Raw genomic sequence first — 18719 nt, 5'->3', positions numbered from 1 at the left:
TTTATGATAATTTTATCCTTAGTAAATTTAGACATTCATTAAACAAATATTTATTGTGTGCTCACAGCATGCCTGACAAAAAGCCAGGCACTGGAAATACAGCAGTGAAGAAAACAAAGTCCCTATTTTTCATAAAGCTTATATTTTACTGAGGAGATAAGTGGTCAAGCAATAAACAAGTAAAACAATTAATTTATAACATAATAGATGATAATAAGTACTCTGAAGAAAAATTATGTAGGGCAACAAGTTAAAATGACAGGGAAGGTGGTGCTATTTTAGAAAGACTCGTTAGAAAGGGTATTCCTTAATGAAATGGGCAACCAATGCAGACATCTGTGGGAAGAGTGATCTGGGTCGAAGGAACAGTAAGAGCAAAGACCCACAGTTGGAGAGAGCCCACAGACATGTCTGAGAAATGGCAAGTCCAGTGTGACTGGAGTAAAGTAAGTTCTGGGTGTGGTAGGAGATGAGATCAAAAAGACCTTCAATGACCTGGCAAGGACTTTGGATGTCATTCTGAAGAGCCTCTCTCATAGCTCTGCCGCAATTATCACCTGACGTTTGATGACTCTTAAACCTGCCCCTCTAGTGCCAGCCTTTCCATCGAGCTCCATTTCCACAGGGCAAAACTGGCATCTCTCTTTTGAGGACCTATTATTTCCTCATTCTCAATATATCTAAAAGGTTGTTTCTTTTTATCTTCCAAACTGAAAATTACAACACCAACACAATGTTTCCATTCATTTTATTTCTGTATCATCTTCCTAATCATCCAAGAAACACATCCTCAGTCATCTTGGATTCTCCTTCAACCTAGCCTGCAACGTTCACTGTAACAGTTCTTTTGTAACAAACCATCCCTTCTTTTCACTGCTAACATCCAACTGGAGAATTTATTACCAAAATCTGGATCCCTGAAATGGCCTCCCAGATAGTCTCCCTTTCTCCAGCCTTCTCTCCCTGTCCAAGTTGTCCTACATACTATTAGCCTGATTAGTCTTACTCAAACTCATTTAAAAAGTTTCAACCACAGCCACAAACAGGTCTCTGCGTCTTTGTAACAGTACAAAAATACTTAATTTATAATTTAGTTTGATACACTGCAAGCCAAACGAACAGCATACATTGGGATATTCAGCTCATTCATCTCTAGCAGAATAGAAAAAAAATCTCATCTTTGCCAACTTAGGTCAACAGGGAAACTATGCTTTCCATTATATATTTCTCCAAAATTCATTATTTTTCAATAATTAACTACTAAGTCTTTATTTTAGCATATTATTAGCAGCTTAACCACAACATTAAGATATTACATGCATTATTTCTCACTTAATTCTCCCAATAAAGTTCTAAATTATTTTCATCATTTCCATTTCACAAATAGAAAAAAGAAAATGAAAGCTGTCTGATTTTTAAGTCACTTGTTCAAAATCATCAAGTCATTAAGGTTGTAAAGCTGAGTCTCTGATCCAGGCTTTCTAGCTCTAAATTCTTGGATCTTCTTAGTATGTCACATATTGTTTTAGGAATGTTAGCTGCTTATAAGAGAGAAGGAAAGTTTTATTTATTTATAACAAGTTTTATTTATATACTTCACTTTCAAGTGTTCTGCAATACTAAAGTGATAGAAACAGGTGACATGCAGAGTACTGAAACAGTTTTCCACCAAAGAAAATTGGCCAAAGTTACATTGGAAAAATGTCTTTCTGTCAATATTAGATTATTGATACAAAGCTGAGAGCACATTTGAAATATTTATTGACCAAAATGTTAAAAACCTAATATAAATTAACATGTAACTAGAGTTATCGGAATCGGAACTTCTTCAGGTTTGTCAATCTAAGCCAACCTTGTTGGTTCCTTAGTCATGTAAAATAATCTAGCTATAAGAATAGAGAGCCATTAGCAGAAAAACAGTGGAAATATAAGTTCCTAAAGGCACAGAAATCCCAAAGAATTAAGGAGGTAACAGTAGATATGTAAATAATACCGTTTAACAAAAATATTTTAACAAAATGTCCTATTTCCATAGGACGATTGTAAAGCTCAAAGGAAACAATGCAAATGGAATAATACAATAAAGAATTATATATTTTAATTACTTTATAAGAATATCCTATAGAGACAGAAACTTTATCAGTGTGGTTTTGGAAGCAATAACTGTTGCTGGTTGGATGATTCAATTAGAATGAACTATTCTGGCATGTTTCAAAAGCACTGCCATTTTAAAACATTAAAAATGTCTAAAAATGCAACCATAGTAATAGTGCACGGGTTGGGGGTGAGGGAGAAAGACAATGACAAATTGGTCCAAAAGGACACTGAGACTTCATAGTTGGAAGACCATTGTGCTGACAATTAGTAACAGGAAGCAGAGCACAAAACAAATGAATGAAAAAAGCTGAACTTGCAATGAAAGACCTTATTATAGTGCAGAAACATTATTGTAATAAAGGGGCAATGTACTCTCCTCCATAAAACTTTCAAACAGGCACCCTTGCCTCTTTTTTCATGCTCTGCATTTCATTTTTTCATTAGCATCTGCTTGATTATGTATTATTTCCAACCCCAAAGAATGCCTCTCTATCCTTCCTAAATTCCAAGGCTTAAAGGTCCTTCCCCTGACTGCGGCCTTGAGCCTCATTTAACTTTACTCAAAATATAACAAATGCTTTAAAATAGCATATAGATATAGGGGAAAAAACAGAAAGGCAGCGATTTAGTATATAACTGCAGCAGGATAAAAAACGTGTCCCTCAAATCTAGTTTGTTAAAAATGCAATGATAATATAATTAGTACTAATATCCAGATGATTCTGTCTCTAAAAATTAGTTTCTCCTATGACTTCTTTGATATAATTGGAAGAAGAAGGCTGAAATCTTCACCTACTAAATTCTCTGCATTAAGCTTCAGTTTCCTTAAATGGAAATATCCAAAAGTTCTGAAATATATTTTCATATACTAGTTGAGAATGACAAGATTTGATCTATGATGCTAACATATAATCTAGTCTAGGGGCATGGAAAGCCCACACCTTCTGAACTGCCTATGCTAGAAAACCTCTTACCTGAAGACCCTACAGCAGCCAGAAATGTTTTAGTTAAGCAGTGGTGTGAAAAAAGCACTGGCCTCAACACCTGAAAGCTGTGGGTTTAGCTTTCAGTTCCAAAGTTTATTAGATGCATGACCACTGGCAAATTCTATGAGCCCAGTTTCCCTAGCTATAAAATAGAGATATTATGTATCCTGAAAAAAATGTCAGCAGGACTAGTAATATAAATATAAAGTGCATAGCACACAGGTGCTCAACAAGTGGTTATTATTATTATTACTTCTCAGTAGACTGAATGTTCCAAGAAATTATTATCTGCTGCTGATAGGCAAATCATTGACTTCTAGAAGAAAAGACTTCAGAGATCCTTCATTCCAACTCCTTCTCATCACAGATGATAAAACACCAGGGTGGTGAAGTGACTGGCCCAATATTACATAATAAATTTCTATCAAATAATCAGCCACCTGGCTACCACCTCCATGCTTGTCCCTCTGCTGTAGTATAAATAAATTTCACAGTTAAATAAAATATACCTCTTGAGAACAATGAGAGTCTGCTATTAACCTACTGTTAGTAATACTTGACATATAACGAAGTTTTTGTGGTACTGAATATACATTACTTGAACAGTGTCGTCATCTCTGAACTCCATTTATGATTAAATGCATTCAAGCCGGGTGTTAGTCCAGAATCCAAATCATAGTTAATTGTCCCATGTACTTGCTTTGAGACTCTAGGAAAGTTTCTTAATCTCTCTAGGTCTCAGTTTCACTATGTAGTTTGGTTTTTTTAAGGTAATATTCATTTCATGTTTTTCTTGTCATGTTCCTGTAAATAAGGCACCTCATACATAGTAGGCGTTTAAAACATGTTAGTTCTCTTCCTTTACTTCCTTAAGTCTCTGTTAATGTCATATGTATTAATTATAAGTAAGATGGGATTAAAGCAGCAAATATAATGGGCATATAATCATTTTTTAATTTACAATTTTGGGATTTTTTTTGGCTGCAACACGCAGCATGCAGGATCTTAGTTCCTTGACCAGAGCAGTAACAGGGCAGAGTCCTAACCACTGGACCACCAGGGAATTCTCTAATTTACAATTTTAAAAAGTAATTACACATAAAGCTCTACTTTTTAGGAAAAAAAATTTAAGTTAAAAAACAAATATTAAACAAATAAGGCAGCTAGGTTTTATTTACATTTAACTTAACCAAAAATAACCTATAGAAGTAATCAGGTGATAAATGAGTATACTCAGAAGTGTGTGTAAAAAGAATTATTTTTACTCTTCAGATATGGAAGGGTATCATAGAGGAAAATTCTAGGATCAGTAATAAGATAAAACAGCAGTACAAGGATCCTTAGCACCAAAGGCTAGCTGAGTGTTATACACTCAGTAAAATTTTATTTGAAAAACTGAAGTATATTGACCTATTAATAATTAATTTAATATTAAAAAATTATACAAAAATCCACCACAGCTGCTTATTACACACAGGCTGCAGGTGGTGATCCTCCCACCCCACACCCAGTAATCACTCCGCATTCACACCACCTCAGCTCTCTTACACAAAATAAGTTGGATTTTGAAAAAATAAACAGATAGATGATGCGCCCCTTTCCAAGCTACAAGCTACAGTTCAAAATATTTTTAGCTAAAAAAAAAAGTATTGACTTTAAGATGATATTTTAAAATAGAATATTTATTTGCATCAGTAAAATTATTTTATGTTCTACTAGAAGAGAAGATGAATAGCAATGTTACTACAGAAACTGCATGTAAAACGACAAGTAAGCAAATAGGGGACCAAATGCCTAACTCTGACACTAAGAAAACAAAGTATCTGGTATGATTATGGCATTCTGCTAAATATTTCAAGTGCCATATTTATTCCTATCATTTATCCTTCTTTCTCCTTTGATATTTTTCACTCTATACAGGGATAAAGAAATAACATACCATCTGGAGATTTCATTCATATCTGAGGATTTCATACCCATTTAAATTAACAATAAGAGATTCAGCCAAAGTTTCTTAGAAATAATGTTTTCAAATTATTGCTATTCCTGTTACCTGGAATAATGCCATCTTTTGAAATCTTACTATTTCTCCAAACAATCTCAATTTTCAATGAGGCTTTTCTTGATGATCTAGTCCTTAATGATACCTCCCTTTCCTAAACTCTTACTGAATATATTAATTATAAACTTACTTCAGAACTGAACCATCAAAATACCAATCACAAAATACTAACTCCAAGGGTTTGTGGCCTATTTTTGGTACTAGCTTATAAATTCTTCAAATCCAAGAGCTATATCACATGTCTGTGGATTAATGAAAATGAACGCAGGCTTTAAGGTTAGCATTCTGTTAGACACAGGTTGAAATTCTGGCTCTGCCATTTGCCAGATAAGTGACGTAAAGCAAGTCACATAATCTCTCTCAGTCTCTTTAAAATGGAGAACATAATACTTACCTCAGAATGTTGTTGTGAAGATTAAATGAGATAACATATGTGAAAGGGCCTGGCACATAGTAACGCTCAAAGAAAGGTTGGTTTCCTTCCTTATTTCCTTCTTTTTTCCCTCAGTACCTGGTACAATGTTGAGAACACAATAAACCCTCAATAAAAACTTTCTAAATATTCATTTGAACTTAGATTTCCTAAAAATATGTTTAATTATTAATTGTGATAACTCCTATGTTTCCAAATTGTGTTACTTTAAATCATATGCACATAAGGTAAGAAATTTCAAAACAGAACAAAGCGTGTGAAGTTGTTACTTAGGATAATGAGAAAAGGAAATAAAGAAAGGTAAAAATATTTAAAAACAATTTAATTTAAAAGTATTTAAGAAGAACTCAGTGAAAATTATTACATGTATGGTGTTCTTTACATAAGTATCTTTGGATAAGTGAGAGTTGATTGCTGACCTTAGGGGAAGTTGAATGAGAGAGGGAAGGAGGGAGGGAGGGAGGGAGGGAGGAAGCAAGGCAGAGAGAGAAGGAAGAAGAGGAGAAAGGGAGGAAGAGAAAAAGAAAGGGATGAAGGAAGGGAGGAAGGAAGGTTGGTTCTGCTGGGATCTCTTCTATGTCCTCACATTAACATAAGCTATTAACATTGATCACTCCTTGCCTGCCTTCCCCTAAAAACAATACCCATTGCAAACTCTGTCTTACAAAAATGCAATTATCTTATGGGAGAACCAAATTAAAGTTTTTCCACAGTGGACGGTAACCAAAGGATCCTCTTAGAACAGTCAGAAAGATATCTGAGGATTTATTACTTTTATTAAAAAACAAAAAACTTCTGACTAAAACTTCTAATTAAAGAATTTGGTCTGCACCCAGTTCCTCTGAGGTCAATCCAAATGATGCTGCCCTTTCAGCTGCAGTGATGTCTTCTTCGTTTTCCAGAAAGGCCATGGGCATGGTTTAGGGGTCTAACTCATGTTGTTTAGTTATAAGAAAGACTAGCCTCTACAGACAATAGTCTTCAGCATTAAATAAAACTGAAAATTTTCCCCAAACCAAACAAGAGCTGCTGGTCTCAACTTCAACCTCGTTATAGACAGGTTCTACTTAAAACTTGTAATGGTCTTTAAAGAAAACCCAATACAGTAGTTTCCACCCTACTCCAATGTAACTTAGCTGGAGAGGGGAAAATGGCTGCCATTTAACTCAATTAAGAAAATATTACTGAGCATATTCTATCTTATGTTATTACTTTTATTTGTATAGCATTTATAATTTACAAAGTGTTTTCACTTATATCATCTCATTTAACCCTCACCATAATCCTGAGAAGTAGATAACCTCACATTTAAAGATGAGAAAAATGAAGATCAGAAAAGTTATGCCATTTGCCCAAGGTCACATAGCTAGTAAAGTAGCAGAACCAAGACTCAAACTTAGGTCTACTGACTCCAAGTCAAGTGACCTTCCAATATACCAGATCTTATAATAAATGTTATAGGAAATGTTTTAAATGAGTATACACAGTGATTGTACTCTGGAAGTTTATCATTTCCCTTGATTCTACATAAGATCCCATAGTAAGTTATATGCTGATGAATGGGGCTGAGAAGGTAAAGACTACAACTAAATAGATTAGCTCTAGAGTAAATCAGAAAAGAGGGGTGAGAGATCATCTTTTCCTGTATTAGGGGAAATACAGGCTCTAACCAAAATCTGAGCAGGTCACCTGCAGTACTATAATAAAGGAAGTATTAAAATCATGAGATTATCTAATAGGAAACTCAAATGATACACACATAAATTTATGTTTATAAAGGACATGTAACTGATGAAATCTTTCAGAGATACAGAGGGTTGTTCTTACATGTAGGAGGAGCTGGATTTGAAACTCTAAATCCATTAAAATGGGATTACACATTTTCTTTTGTGCACATTCGTTGTACAATGTAGAAAAAAGGAGGAAGGAGTAGAAATTCTGTGGAAATTTTTTTTCTTATCAGATTGAAGTGTGACTTGAATGAGAGGAAGGAAATGTGTGACTAAATATGGCATTATACTGTTTAAAATTTTCTAAAAACTATTCCTTTCAAAGTGATTTTTAAAAAAGGTTCTCTCCACTCCCAATTCTAAACTTGGTTTATGGGTTAAATTTTGCAAATATATGAATATAGTACCACCCATAAAAATGGACGATAGGAAGAAATCTTGATTAAATTTATAGTAATTCACTTAATTTTTAAGTAAGGCATTCCTTACAGTGAGATAGATGCACCTAGTACCAGATATAACTGTCTGTTTTCCTAAAAATCTGAACCCAATTAGAGGGAAAAAAGCACCAAATCTTCAAATGACCAAGTACATAAAAGTCTAAAAATCACTAAAAACAAAAGCAGGGTTAGAATTCCACATGCAATTGAACCTAATAAAATCTAGCAATTTAGGTCCCCAAAAATGTATGGAACATTGAGGAGTAATAGAAGAAAAAAGGAATACTTGAATATATACAGTATAAACATAAATATGAAAAAAATTCATCTTCCTCTTGTGAAAATGGAGAAAATTTAAGATTCTTCTGAGCAAGATGATATTTGCAAGGGAAGATTTTTTTTTGAAGATGAATCTATCTTATGCATTGCTTCCAAATACTCCAGAGAGGAGAATACTTGAAGGCAAGAGATCTATTGAGACTATCAAAATAATCCAGGGGGGGAACTGATGAAGAACTGAACTAGGATGATAACAGTGAGACTGGAAAATAAGACAATCTCTAGCTGACTGATTGACTCATGGTAGAAAGAGAAAGTAAACTACTCATCTATGGATGAATGCCTTCTACTGTACACTGTAACCATATAGGTTCTTTTTTAATCGAACAGTGATTGGACATCTAATGCTCAAAAGCCACCAATGGTTTGCTCAAAGGCCACCAATGATTTTCAACGGGTTTCCATTAAAAACATCAAACTGGTATTCAAGAGCTTTCACAACCTGATTACAATTTATCTAATTGTAACATTTTTTTCCTCCAAGAAAAACTCTCTATCCATCTAGCATATTGCCTATACTATTCACAAACAGGCTACTCCTTAATTCCAGACTTCATATTTGCTTATGTTGTTAACCTCACTGAGAAAGTCTTCCTTCTTCCAAAAACCTAAATATCACCTGTCCTTCTGGGCTCATGTTAACTTTATCTCATGCATAAATTCTTATCTAGTCATCTTACCTTACCTTTACCTACTCTCTCAACTTCTACAGCATTTATTTTCTATAAAATTCATCTCATTTTTCCTCCCATTGCTATATGCTCTATTCAAATGTGTTCCAGAGTCAATGATAAATTCCTACAAACAAAAATTGTATTTTATACTCCTTTTAGAATCTAGTATGGTTCTAATAATCAATAAGCCCTTTAAAAGTAAGCTATTCTGATCTCTCATAATCCTTGTATACATTTATATAGCATAGGGTTATTTTAGATTTACAGGATTGCTTTTCTAGATTGCAGACTTTTCTATTACGTGTTGTGTAAGACTAAGAATCAAGTCATAGGCTATTTCTCTATCCCCGTGAACAACCACAATGAAAGCATTAGTATGAATCATTGATTTTTCTACACATTTAAAATCTCTGAGTCTAATATTTATTCAGAGGTAAAAATGGTTTTTGGTAGGTTAAAGTCCCATAATTCCCTTACTTTCTTTCAAAGAGAAGAAGAAAAACAGATTAGTGAGTAAACATGTCATTTCACTTTTAAAACTGGACTACGAAGTGCAGACTGACCAATTTCTTTTTTAAAAAAGATAGAAGAAGATAGAAGAAAGGTTTCAGAGAGGAAAGGGATATTGTCAGAGTGGGCCAGTTTCTGCAACATGGAATAAGGGAGAATTCTAGTAGGTGCTCCTGGGGACACAGGTTCGCACTTCTCCCTTCCCAGCACTGTGAGGAGGAAGGATTAGATCAAAAGTAGGATGAGCCTCAAGACCTGGGCTAATGTTCAAGTTCTCCATTGGGCAATTGTTCCCACTTCTGAGTTGGGCTAATAACTGTCAAAATGTCAGACCATGTCTACTAACTGGGTAGACAAGCTATTGTGCTCAATGTACCTTTGAAAATAGCTTTGCAACAATGCTTGTATGTATCCTATATTATTTTTCAGTCAAAGTGTAATGTTTCCTATGCCAAGATAAATCTCAATATATAATTAGTAACTTAGCTAACCGTAATTCTGATTAGAGATATAATTTTCTTGAAAAAAATATTATTTTACTTCCATTTCTATAGTATATTTAGAAGGCAACTACACATATAGTTCACATTTGTTCCACCCAAAAAAGGATAAAGGTCAAATACTGTTATCCGCATTTTATAGGTGTTGGAGAGTTCACAATCCGCATGCCAAAGGATATTTAGAATTTAAGAGTTGGAATCTGACCCAGAATCAGATCTAAAAGCTCTAGATAGGGAAAATGTCACAGAATGGAGGCGGGGAACTGGGAGTGGGGGGACGGGGGGCTAGCACAGAGCGGGAGATAACAACTAAATGATGGAAGAGAGATTTGAGTTTTAATCTTGATACTTAACTACCACTACCTAGTAAAGCAACCTTAAAAAGATCACTGAATTTTCAAAGGCTTCTTTCTTCTTATCTAAAAAAGGAGAAATCTGGACTAGATATTTTCAGACATTCATTCAAAAACAGTTATTAAACCCCAGTATGTAGGCACTAGGAGATATAACACTAGGCTTTTTCCCCTAAAATAACTCACAGATTAGTGGACGAGACATACACATGAACAAGACAACCAAGAAACAACGTGATAACAACAAAAGATAACAGCGTTGTAAAGAGCAGAGAGGAATAATTTAGCAAGGAATGAGGATAGGGATTTAAATCTGAATTGTCTTAAAGGATGGAAAAAAAATTATTCCGGCAAATAGGGGACAAAAGGACATTCCAATCAGAGGGAACAGCAAAAACAAAGGCTCAGAGTAGGAAAGCAGCATAGTTTATATAGGGAATTATAAGCACTTCAGTACTGCCAAAGTATAATTGGACAGCAAAGGAGAGATGAGGCAAGAGTTGAAAGCAGAGGCCAGATTGAGGAGATCTTTGTGTGATATAGAAGGAATCTGGACTTTATCCAGTAGGCAATGAAGATCCAGGGCAGGGCTTTCACAGGGTAGCAGCATAGTTAGGATTTAATTTTAGAAAGATCACTTTGACAGTCATGTGAAGGAAGAATATGAGTGGTAGAAACTCCAGGCAGAGATCTATAGTTAAGAATTTATAGCAGAGATGATGAGGGCTTATTCTAGGGTGATTACAGAGAAGGACGTAAGTTAAAGAAATAAGCAAAACCAGCAGGACTAGAAATGAATTGGGAGTGGGATGAAGATTTTTTTTTTTTTTTTTTTTTGGCAGTACGCGGGCCTCTCACTCTTGTAGCCTCTCGCGGCGATGGCTCACGGGCCCAGCTGCTCCGCAGCATGTGGGATCCTCCCAGACTGGGGCACCAACCCGTATCCCCTGCATCGGCAGGCGGACTCTCAACCACTGCGCCACCAGGGAAGCCCTGGGGTGAAGATTTGAAGAAAAAAAAAGGCATGGAATAGATCCAGGTTTCTGCTCAAGACAGAACTGAGGTAGTGAGACTTACGGGGGGAAAGTTGACAAAATTATCTTCAGTTCAGCTTAGGATATGTTGACTACAAAAGAATATCTAGGTAGAGATGTCTACCAGTCAGTTGAATATAGTACCTTAATGCTCAGAAAAGAGGCCTGCCCTGAAGATACGTAAGTGTGGGAGCAAGCTGCATACTAGGAGTAATTGAAACCTTAATGTGAATGTGACCATCCAGGGAGAGGGTACATAGTGAGAACAGTCCTTGGCCAGAATCCAGTTAGATATCAAAATGCATGCAATAGGCAAAGGAAGAAAACCAGGAAAGAAAAGCATCCCAGAACACAATGGGAGAGATCATCCCAAAAAGGAAGTAGTAATCAAAAGTATAAAATATATCCCAGATATAAATTCAGGAAAAAAAGAACTGAAAAATGTCTACTAGTCTTAGCAATTAAGGGGTCACTGGAGAACTTACTAAAAGTGGTTTCAATCAAGTGAATAAGAAAGCAAGTTAGGCTGCAGTGGACTAGAAAGTAGAAACAACTAGTATAAAGACTTATCTGTTTGGAAATTTTAAATCAGAAGAAAAGGAATTTGAAACTTCATGAAGATTGGAAAGATCAATTCCAAGTCCCTTCTAGTTCCCATACTTTATCTTTTTCATATGGATAAAAAACCTATTTTGGTAAAATTTCATTAACATCCACAAAGATTAATTTTTGAAGTACCATTTTTAATTATCAGGAAAAATAGGGGACTCATTGTAGCTATGAATAGAATACATGTGTATATGTAACATTTCCCAAAGTAGCTTTGAAATACCTTGTATTTCTAGTTTCTTTTTTCATATAATAGTATCTTTTTTCATATACTAAAGTGGGCTAGGACAAAAGGGAAACTATTAGTGGAGTAACCCTCTCTGGCTCCAACTGTTCCTTCTCTTAATATCTCATGAAAACATTCTTTGTTACTCTCTGCCTGGAATATCCTTCACCTCTATTTTAATTTGCTTAATTCCTACTCACTCTTCAAGGGCCTGCTCAAACTCCCCTCAGAATCACAGAATGTTAGAGACAAAAGGGCCTTACAAATTCATTGAATCCAGATGTTCTCACTATGCTGATGAAGGGACTAAAGACCACAGCGTCTCAGAGAATGACCTGCCCAAGGTCATACTCATGGCTTTTGGTGGAGCTTAAATTTGAACTATTTCTTCAACCAGGGCCCATTTCACTACACATTATTTCCTCAGATAATTATTATTTATAAAACTTATAATTGCAATAAGTCATGCATTAAAATAATCAATTTAAAATAGTTTATTTAGTGTAAGATCCACATTAACATCCTTCCAAAAATTAAGGAGCTGGTCTATAACTTCACTTATTAGTTTGAGTCAACTATCCATAACTACTTGATTACACAAGCAAAAATTACAGATGTTGACTAATATTGATTTCATGGATAAGTTGACTGTCAGTCACTAAATAGGTTTTCTCCTCAAGAGTGCAGCATTTATTTCAGCCTCTGCCAGTGGAAGTGTCAGAGCAGATGTTGGCAGACTGTGACATACAGTATGTCTTTAAAACTTCTTGAGGTGTGAAATTTCATAAGGTCAAAGAATGCTGCATTTTGATCAGCAGATACAGGAGTTCTGTACTTTATAAATTACTTCAGACAAACCAATAATAGCATTTGCTAGTAAAATAGAAGAAACTAAGAAACCATACTGGCTTTAGGTCAGATATGATAATGTATGTTGCTTATGTTTTAAAAGCCAATTTCCATCACTTTAAAGCAAATGCTTGCACAAAAGATCTTTAGAAAGAAAATGCATTCTTAAAGTCAATACAAAGTACAAGATATTATTTCAATTGACAATAGGATTTCTAAAATAATTTTCTACTGAAAGAAAGCCATAAATTTGGTGGAGAGAAAAATTATTTCTTAATTAATACACAACTACAACAGTATTCTCACTTTTTAAAAAATGAAATTCCCTACGGAACAATCCACTTATATAAACAGAGAATTTTTTTTTTTTAAGTAAGATTTCACAAACTCTTTGTTTTATTGTTTTACCTTATTGTTTAAAAAAATTGAAAGAAAGTATCCATAAAAAAGACTGGGGCTTTATATAATGATAAAATGACTTTTATAATATTCGAGGATTTTTATTACCTTGCATTTTCTGATGTTGCTATTTATTATATTTTTAATTTATTTTTTGCTTTAATTTTCCCTCACATCTTTTCTAAACGTGGCTAATAGATAACAACATACAACCAAAATTAAAATTAAGAATGGTGTCTAGTTAAAGATTTTATCCCAATGGTACAAACTTTATCTCTTATGCAAGTTTGTTTTAAGTTAACTTTTAAAATGCTTTACTCCTAAATCAACACAGAAAACTCCTTTCATTGATTAATCAGTAATTTGAACAATCTGAAAGCCTGGTCATAACAATTATAATCATCATCTTTCAGTTTATTTTGTGCTATGTTCAAGCAAATATACAATTTCTAAATAAGTTTAAATTACATTTTTGTTAGATATTTGTAAGGAAGAAAAATTTACTACAAACATAAAATCTCCCCAGAAAATAATGTCTAATGTAAATCACTTCTTTCTTATCATACAATCAATCAAACGAGCTAAAATTATGATAGGAAACTTTGATTAGAGATGCACTAAGTACTGCAACATCTTACAACCAAGTTCAGTCCAGCAACCAAGTTCAAAGGTCTTTGTTTACACTTTATAGAGAAAAACTTGAGATATGTATTTGAGGAATTGTTTTTATCACAAAGTTCTAACTATAAAAAATATTAAACTATTTTGCATTATATAAGACTACATATTATCGACAATCCCTATGCTAAGGAACTGAAATTCTATCCAAGCTGAAAATTTCTCTGCTATTAAATACAAACCTAAACTTTTTCATAGGCTTTTCATATATTCCATGATATGTGACACATAAGGCCATACAAATAAATAAATACAAGGTGAATCAACAGTTATAATTAACTTACTTGCTACTGAAAAGTTGTTGAGGGGATAAGGTAAATCCACATCTTGGGGTTTCTCTTTATATCCTATGAATGAGCCATCTGTCTTCAAAAGGAAATATCTTGGCCTCCAGTTTTTTATATATTCTCCTACATGAGGAAAGCATGCATGTTAATGCTGGAGGAAAAAAGGAACAGCAGTTTTATGTGAAAAATAAATTATGGTACAATATATGTCCTACAACACTGGCCTCCAAAAATTTAGATAGGCAATTTTCTTTTAACTTAGTTTACAAAAGAAAATACATAAGCCTGCAATTAAGATTCAATAAAAACCCAAACATGTTTTGTTTTTAATGATTTCACACTTTGATAATTCATTTGCACCATTATTTCTTCAGAGAATCATTCAACTGAGTACACATTTTGTTCAGTTTTTCGTATCAGATGGTTGTTAGAGCATATTTTCAGCCGTTTTAAAAAGCCTTGGAAAATAAATCATACACACAGTATCAAGGAATTTCAATGAAAAAACACTTATCATAAGAGGGACATGAAATAGATGTTTCTCTTCCATGTACCAAAACTAATTGTGTCATTTTTTTTAAAAGAAAGGGAAAAATTCTGTTTTCATTGTTAAATCTTGGTCGTAACTTGTTTAAACAACATTTCATTGTTATGCATGAGAAAAAAACTGTATAAATGCTGTAAACAAGTCAAGGAAATGAAAGAACATGGGTTAATAGAGCTTAAAAACCATACACACACTCATACACACAAATGTAATAACTAAGAACACATGGTAGTGCCAAGCACATAATAGTCAATAAATGTATATTTTATCAGATTTTGATATAAGCTATCACCTAGCCACCAAAATATAATTTTTTAACAACTGGATCGCCATTTGCTTACTTCATACTTCTTTTAAATTTTAAGCAACAGAGGTGTTCCATGATACTCTCAGAGCTGGAAGGCTCCCTGGTCTCAATTTTCAGTTTTCTACTGGATGTTTCCACCTGGCTTTTCAATCTCAAGTGCCTAATCACAGCACTACAAAAATTTGAAAGCAGTTCAGCTTTCCCTACAAATCCGTTTCTCTTGACACCAGTTATCGAAGCTCAAACCTAACACTTGACTTCCCTCTCCTTATCCTATCAGTAGGTAGGTCAATACTGCCTTCACAAGTCTCTCTCTCTCGTTTAGCCAACCCAAACTGCCCTAACACCTTACATCTGCCCTTCTGCTAATGCACTGTGACTGCTCTCCCATTCTACTCATCCCCCTCCTTCCATCTTATACATCTATCATCTCCAGATAATTCTAATGTCTGTATGTACTGCTTTCATTATATCATTTTGTGCTCAAAAATATTCTGACTCCTTACTGTTTACTGTAAAGTGTCAGTTTCTTAGTATAAAATGTGAGCTCTTCCATAATCTCACCCCAAACATGTATTTCAGGTGTGGAATCATTCCTCTGAATCAGCAATTCTCCAAATTCTTATCTCAGATCTCTTTACACTCTTAAATACTTTTAATATTTAAATACACCCAACAAATTTTTGTGTATGTAGATTAGATCTATAATGCTTACTGTATTAGAAACTAAAAAGAAAATTTAAGTTATTACTTCCTTTAATAGTAACAATAAACTCATTACATGCAACATTAATATTTTTATGAAAAGTTTTATTTTCTAAAACAAAAAAGTTAGTGTGAAGGGCAGAACTGCTTTACATCTTTGCAAGTCTCTTTAATCTTTGTCTTAACAGAAGACAGCCAGTCTCATACCTGCTTTAACCTGTTACGGTATGTTGTTTTGATTGAAATATAGAAAAAAAAAATCTGGCTCAAACAGATGTGTAGCTGGAAAAGGGCAGAGTATTCAGATAGTTATGGATGTCTTTCTTTGATACTACACCAGCATTTGACAAAGTCATTTTCTAAAAGGTTAACTGCAATGTGGAATTTGAAACCGTTATCAATGAACTTTCTGTACTCTGCTATGTTAAGTCCACTGGTCTGTATTTCACACTGAATGAACCTTTTACACTCTGCATGATTTTGTAACATCACTCACTGTTCGTTTAGAAAACACTAGTCCACCAAGTTATACTGGTCTTCCAAATATTGACACAATTCATTATACGATCACATTCATTATCACTACAAATCAAAGTAAGCAGTAGGAAGCTGTGAAGCTCATGATGGCAGATATGTTCTCCAAAATTCTACTCTTTGCTTTAAAACTCAGTTTTAACCATCGGAAGTAAACATTGTCAGTTCTTTTTCCTTAAAGTGATACACTCCAACTGCCCAACCTAGTGCCTGCCACTTTATCAATGCTCAATAACTTACTAAATGAATAAATATGTATATGAATATCTTCCCCACAAGTATATAAGCACACAAAAGGAACTTAAGGGAAAGAAAAGGAAAACCTGACACCCCTCCTCAGTTTAATTTACTTAAAAATATGGCCCTAATGTGAATAAACACAGGCCAAATTTATAAAACCAGAATGCTAAATCCACAGTCCCCATTAAAAAATGAAACTGTTCCTTTCTTGATTGTACTTATTGTTTTATTTTTCCATTCATATTTAAGTATTCCTATATAAAATATAAAATGTTCTCTAATTAGTAATAGAGTTCAAATGCTATTTTAAAACAATAACAAGTTTATACAGGTACAAAGTGCTATAAGTCTGATAAGCTAAATAATAATGGTTTAATAATTATACCAAAGATAAAATGAAAGAAATTCATTTTGAAAATTTTAAAGAAGAAAAAATCGGATAACACCATTTCTTCTTATACATCATTTCTTCTTATATTTTAAGAGTACTAAATACACTTATTTAAAAAGTGTATAATTAAAAGAAATAAAAGTTTTCATTTCTACGAATAATTTCCTGTCAGCCATTAAGTATTTACATGCGCAGATGAAAGACACAAAAATCACCACAAAATTTTATCTTTTTATTAAACAAATCTTAAGAAATTTAAAGTATTTTATGTGGTTTATAGCAGGACTGCTGGTTACCAAAAAGTTCTTAAAAATAAATTTATTATGCATCCCTGACAGGTAATACGTTATACCCAGACTGTGAGATAGTCATTTACCCAGAAGAAAAGCTGGAAAGTCAAAATTTCCCTTCTTTATTAGATAAAAATAAGTATTTCTCACAAAATTTTATTACTAATTTTGAATTGACTCAGTTAATCAACAACTGTACTGTCACGCTAAGCTAACAGTGGATCTCAAACTTTCAATGAAGACTCCTGAAGGTAACCTTTATTTTCTTGTCATTTTTCATCTATAGTATGAATGGACTTTCTGAGAAAGTGCTTGAAGTGCATTCATGTATTTACTAATTTATTCTAGGTGCTAGGAACACAGTTGCAGACCCCCCCCAAAAAAAAATGGTCTCTAACTCATAAAGCTTATATTCCAGTATTACACAAGATTTCAGGTACCCCCTAAATTTTGCAGAAGGGTTCTGAGTATCCCTGAAAGTGGATCCTTTTTTATAGGTTCCTATAAACATTCTTAACTAAAGCTCATATAATAGCATGATGTGTTGGCCTAATTAAATATTCATTTTCTAGTTCCAAAAGTGGAACCGAGGCTCAAAGAAATGGGCCTTACGAGGACACAAACTCATAAGGTATTAATAAAAGAAAAAAGTGAGCTTATTGCCACCTTCCAGACCCAGTACAGAAGAAGAATAATATTCCTAGCTTAAAAGAATAAAAAAAGTTATAGCTTTTCACAACACCTTGGCAAGACACTGTGTAAACTGATGGCAAAATAGAATTGTTCCTGCAGCCTTGGGGTTCCCAAGAAAACCGGATCTTGTCCAGCTGTTCATGGAACACTTTCTTAATTCACTCAGCTGAGGCAGTGAGAGTTCAAATAAGGCACATCTTCTCAGGCTGCTCTAAAAATATGGCCAAAAAGTCCTGGCTTTTACAGGGGCTAAGTGCCTAGAATAAAGTTACCCTCTCTGCCACAAATCCTTTTAGATAGACTGCTAAAAGTCAACCACATTTTATTTTTTAAGCATAGCATTTACACCTAAGTTTATACCTGCTGCATTAAAACCAAGTTGCATCATATTTTTATATTTATAGCCCATAGATTTCAACTAATTTAAGAGACAGCCTGGTTATAATGGGGAGAAAGTCTTGTTAAATAAAGCAGCAGCATTTATGGGGTACTAAGTCCTCTGAAGAGACTGTTCTATGGATACCCATCAATATACATTCCAAATTTGTATGCACTGTCAGCAAGCACCACAGTTACACCTGGACAAGATTTCCATCACAACTTTCTATCTACCTTAATGCGTGCTTCCAATTCTTTCATACTCCTTGGCTGGAGGCTTTATATATTTTGAAGTATACTATTATGAACATCATAACACATAATTTCTAACAAAGTTTCTGATATTTTGGCTTCTGTAGTAGACTGAATGGTGAACCCAAAATGTATGTATACACCCTAATCCCTGGAAACTGAGAATAACACCTTAC

At 34.0% G+C, this 18719-nt stretch overlaps 1 protein-coding gene across 2 annotated transcripts in view; it reads right to left on the bottom strand.

Moving 5' to 3' along the window:
* The window catches only part of AKT3 (AKT serine/threonine kinase 3), a gene marked incomplete at both ends in the record, with an annotated part of 378522 nt that overhangs the window by 227446 nt on the left and 132357 nt on the right, over positions 1–18719 (bottom strand). For both annotated transcript variants that reach the window (XM_079726789.1, XM_079726788.1), the window contains one exon: positions 14204–14329. In XM_079726789.1, coding sequence (XP_079582915.1) covers positions 14204–14329 — 126 coding nt within the window. The remainder of the gene's footprint in view (positions 1–14203; positions 14330–18719) is intronic.

The sequence above is a fragment of the Hyperoodon ampullatus genome (genome assembly GCF_949752795.1).
Source record: "Hyperoodon ampullatus genome assembly, chromosome: 2".
Taxonomy (NCBI): Eukaryota; Metazoa; Chordata; class Mammalia; order Artiodactyla; family Ziphiidae; genus Hyperoodon; species Hyperoodon ampullatus.
Note: the sequence above shows the minus strand (reverse complement) of the source record. Positions and strands in the feature narration are given on the sequence as shown.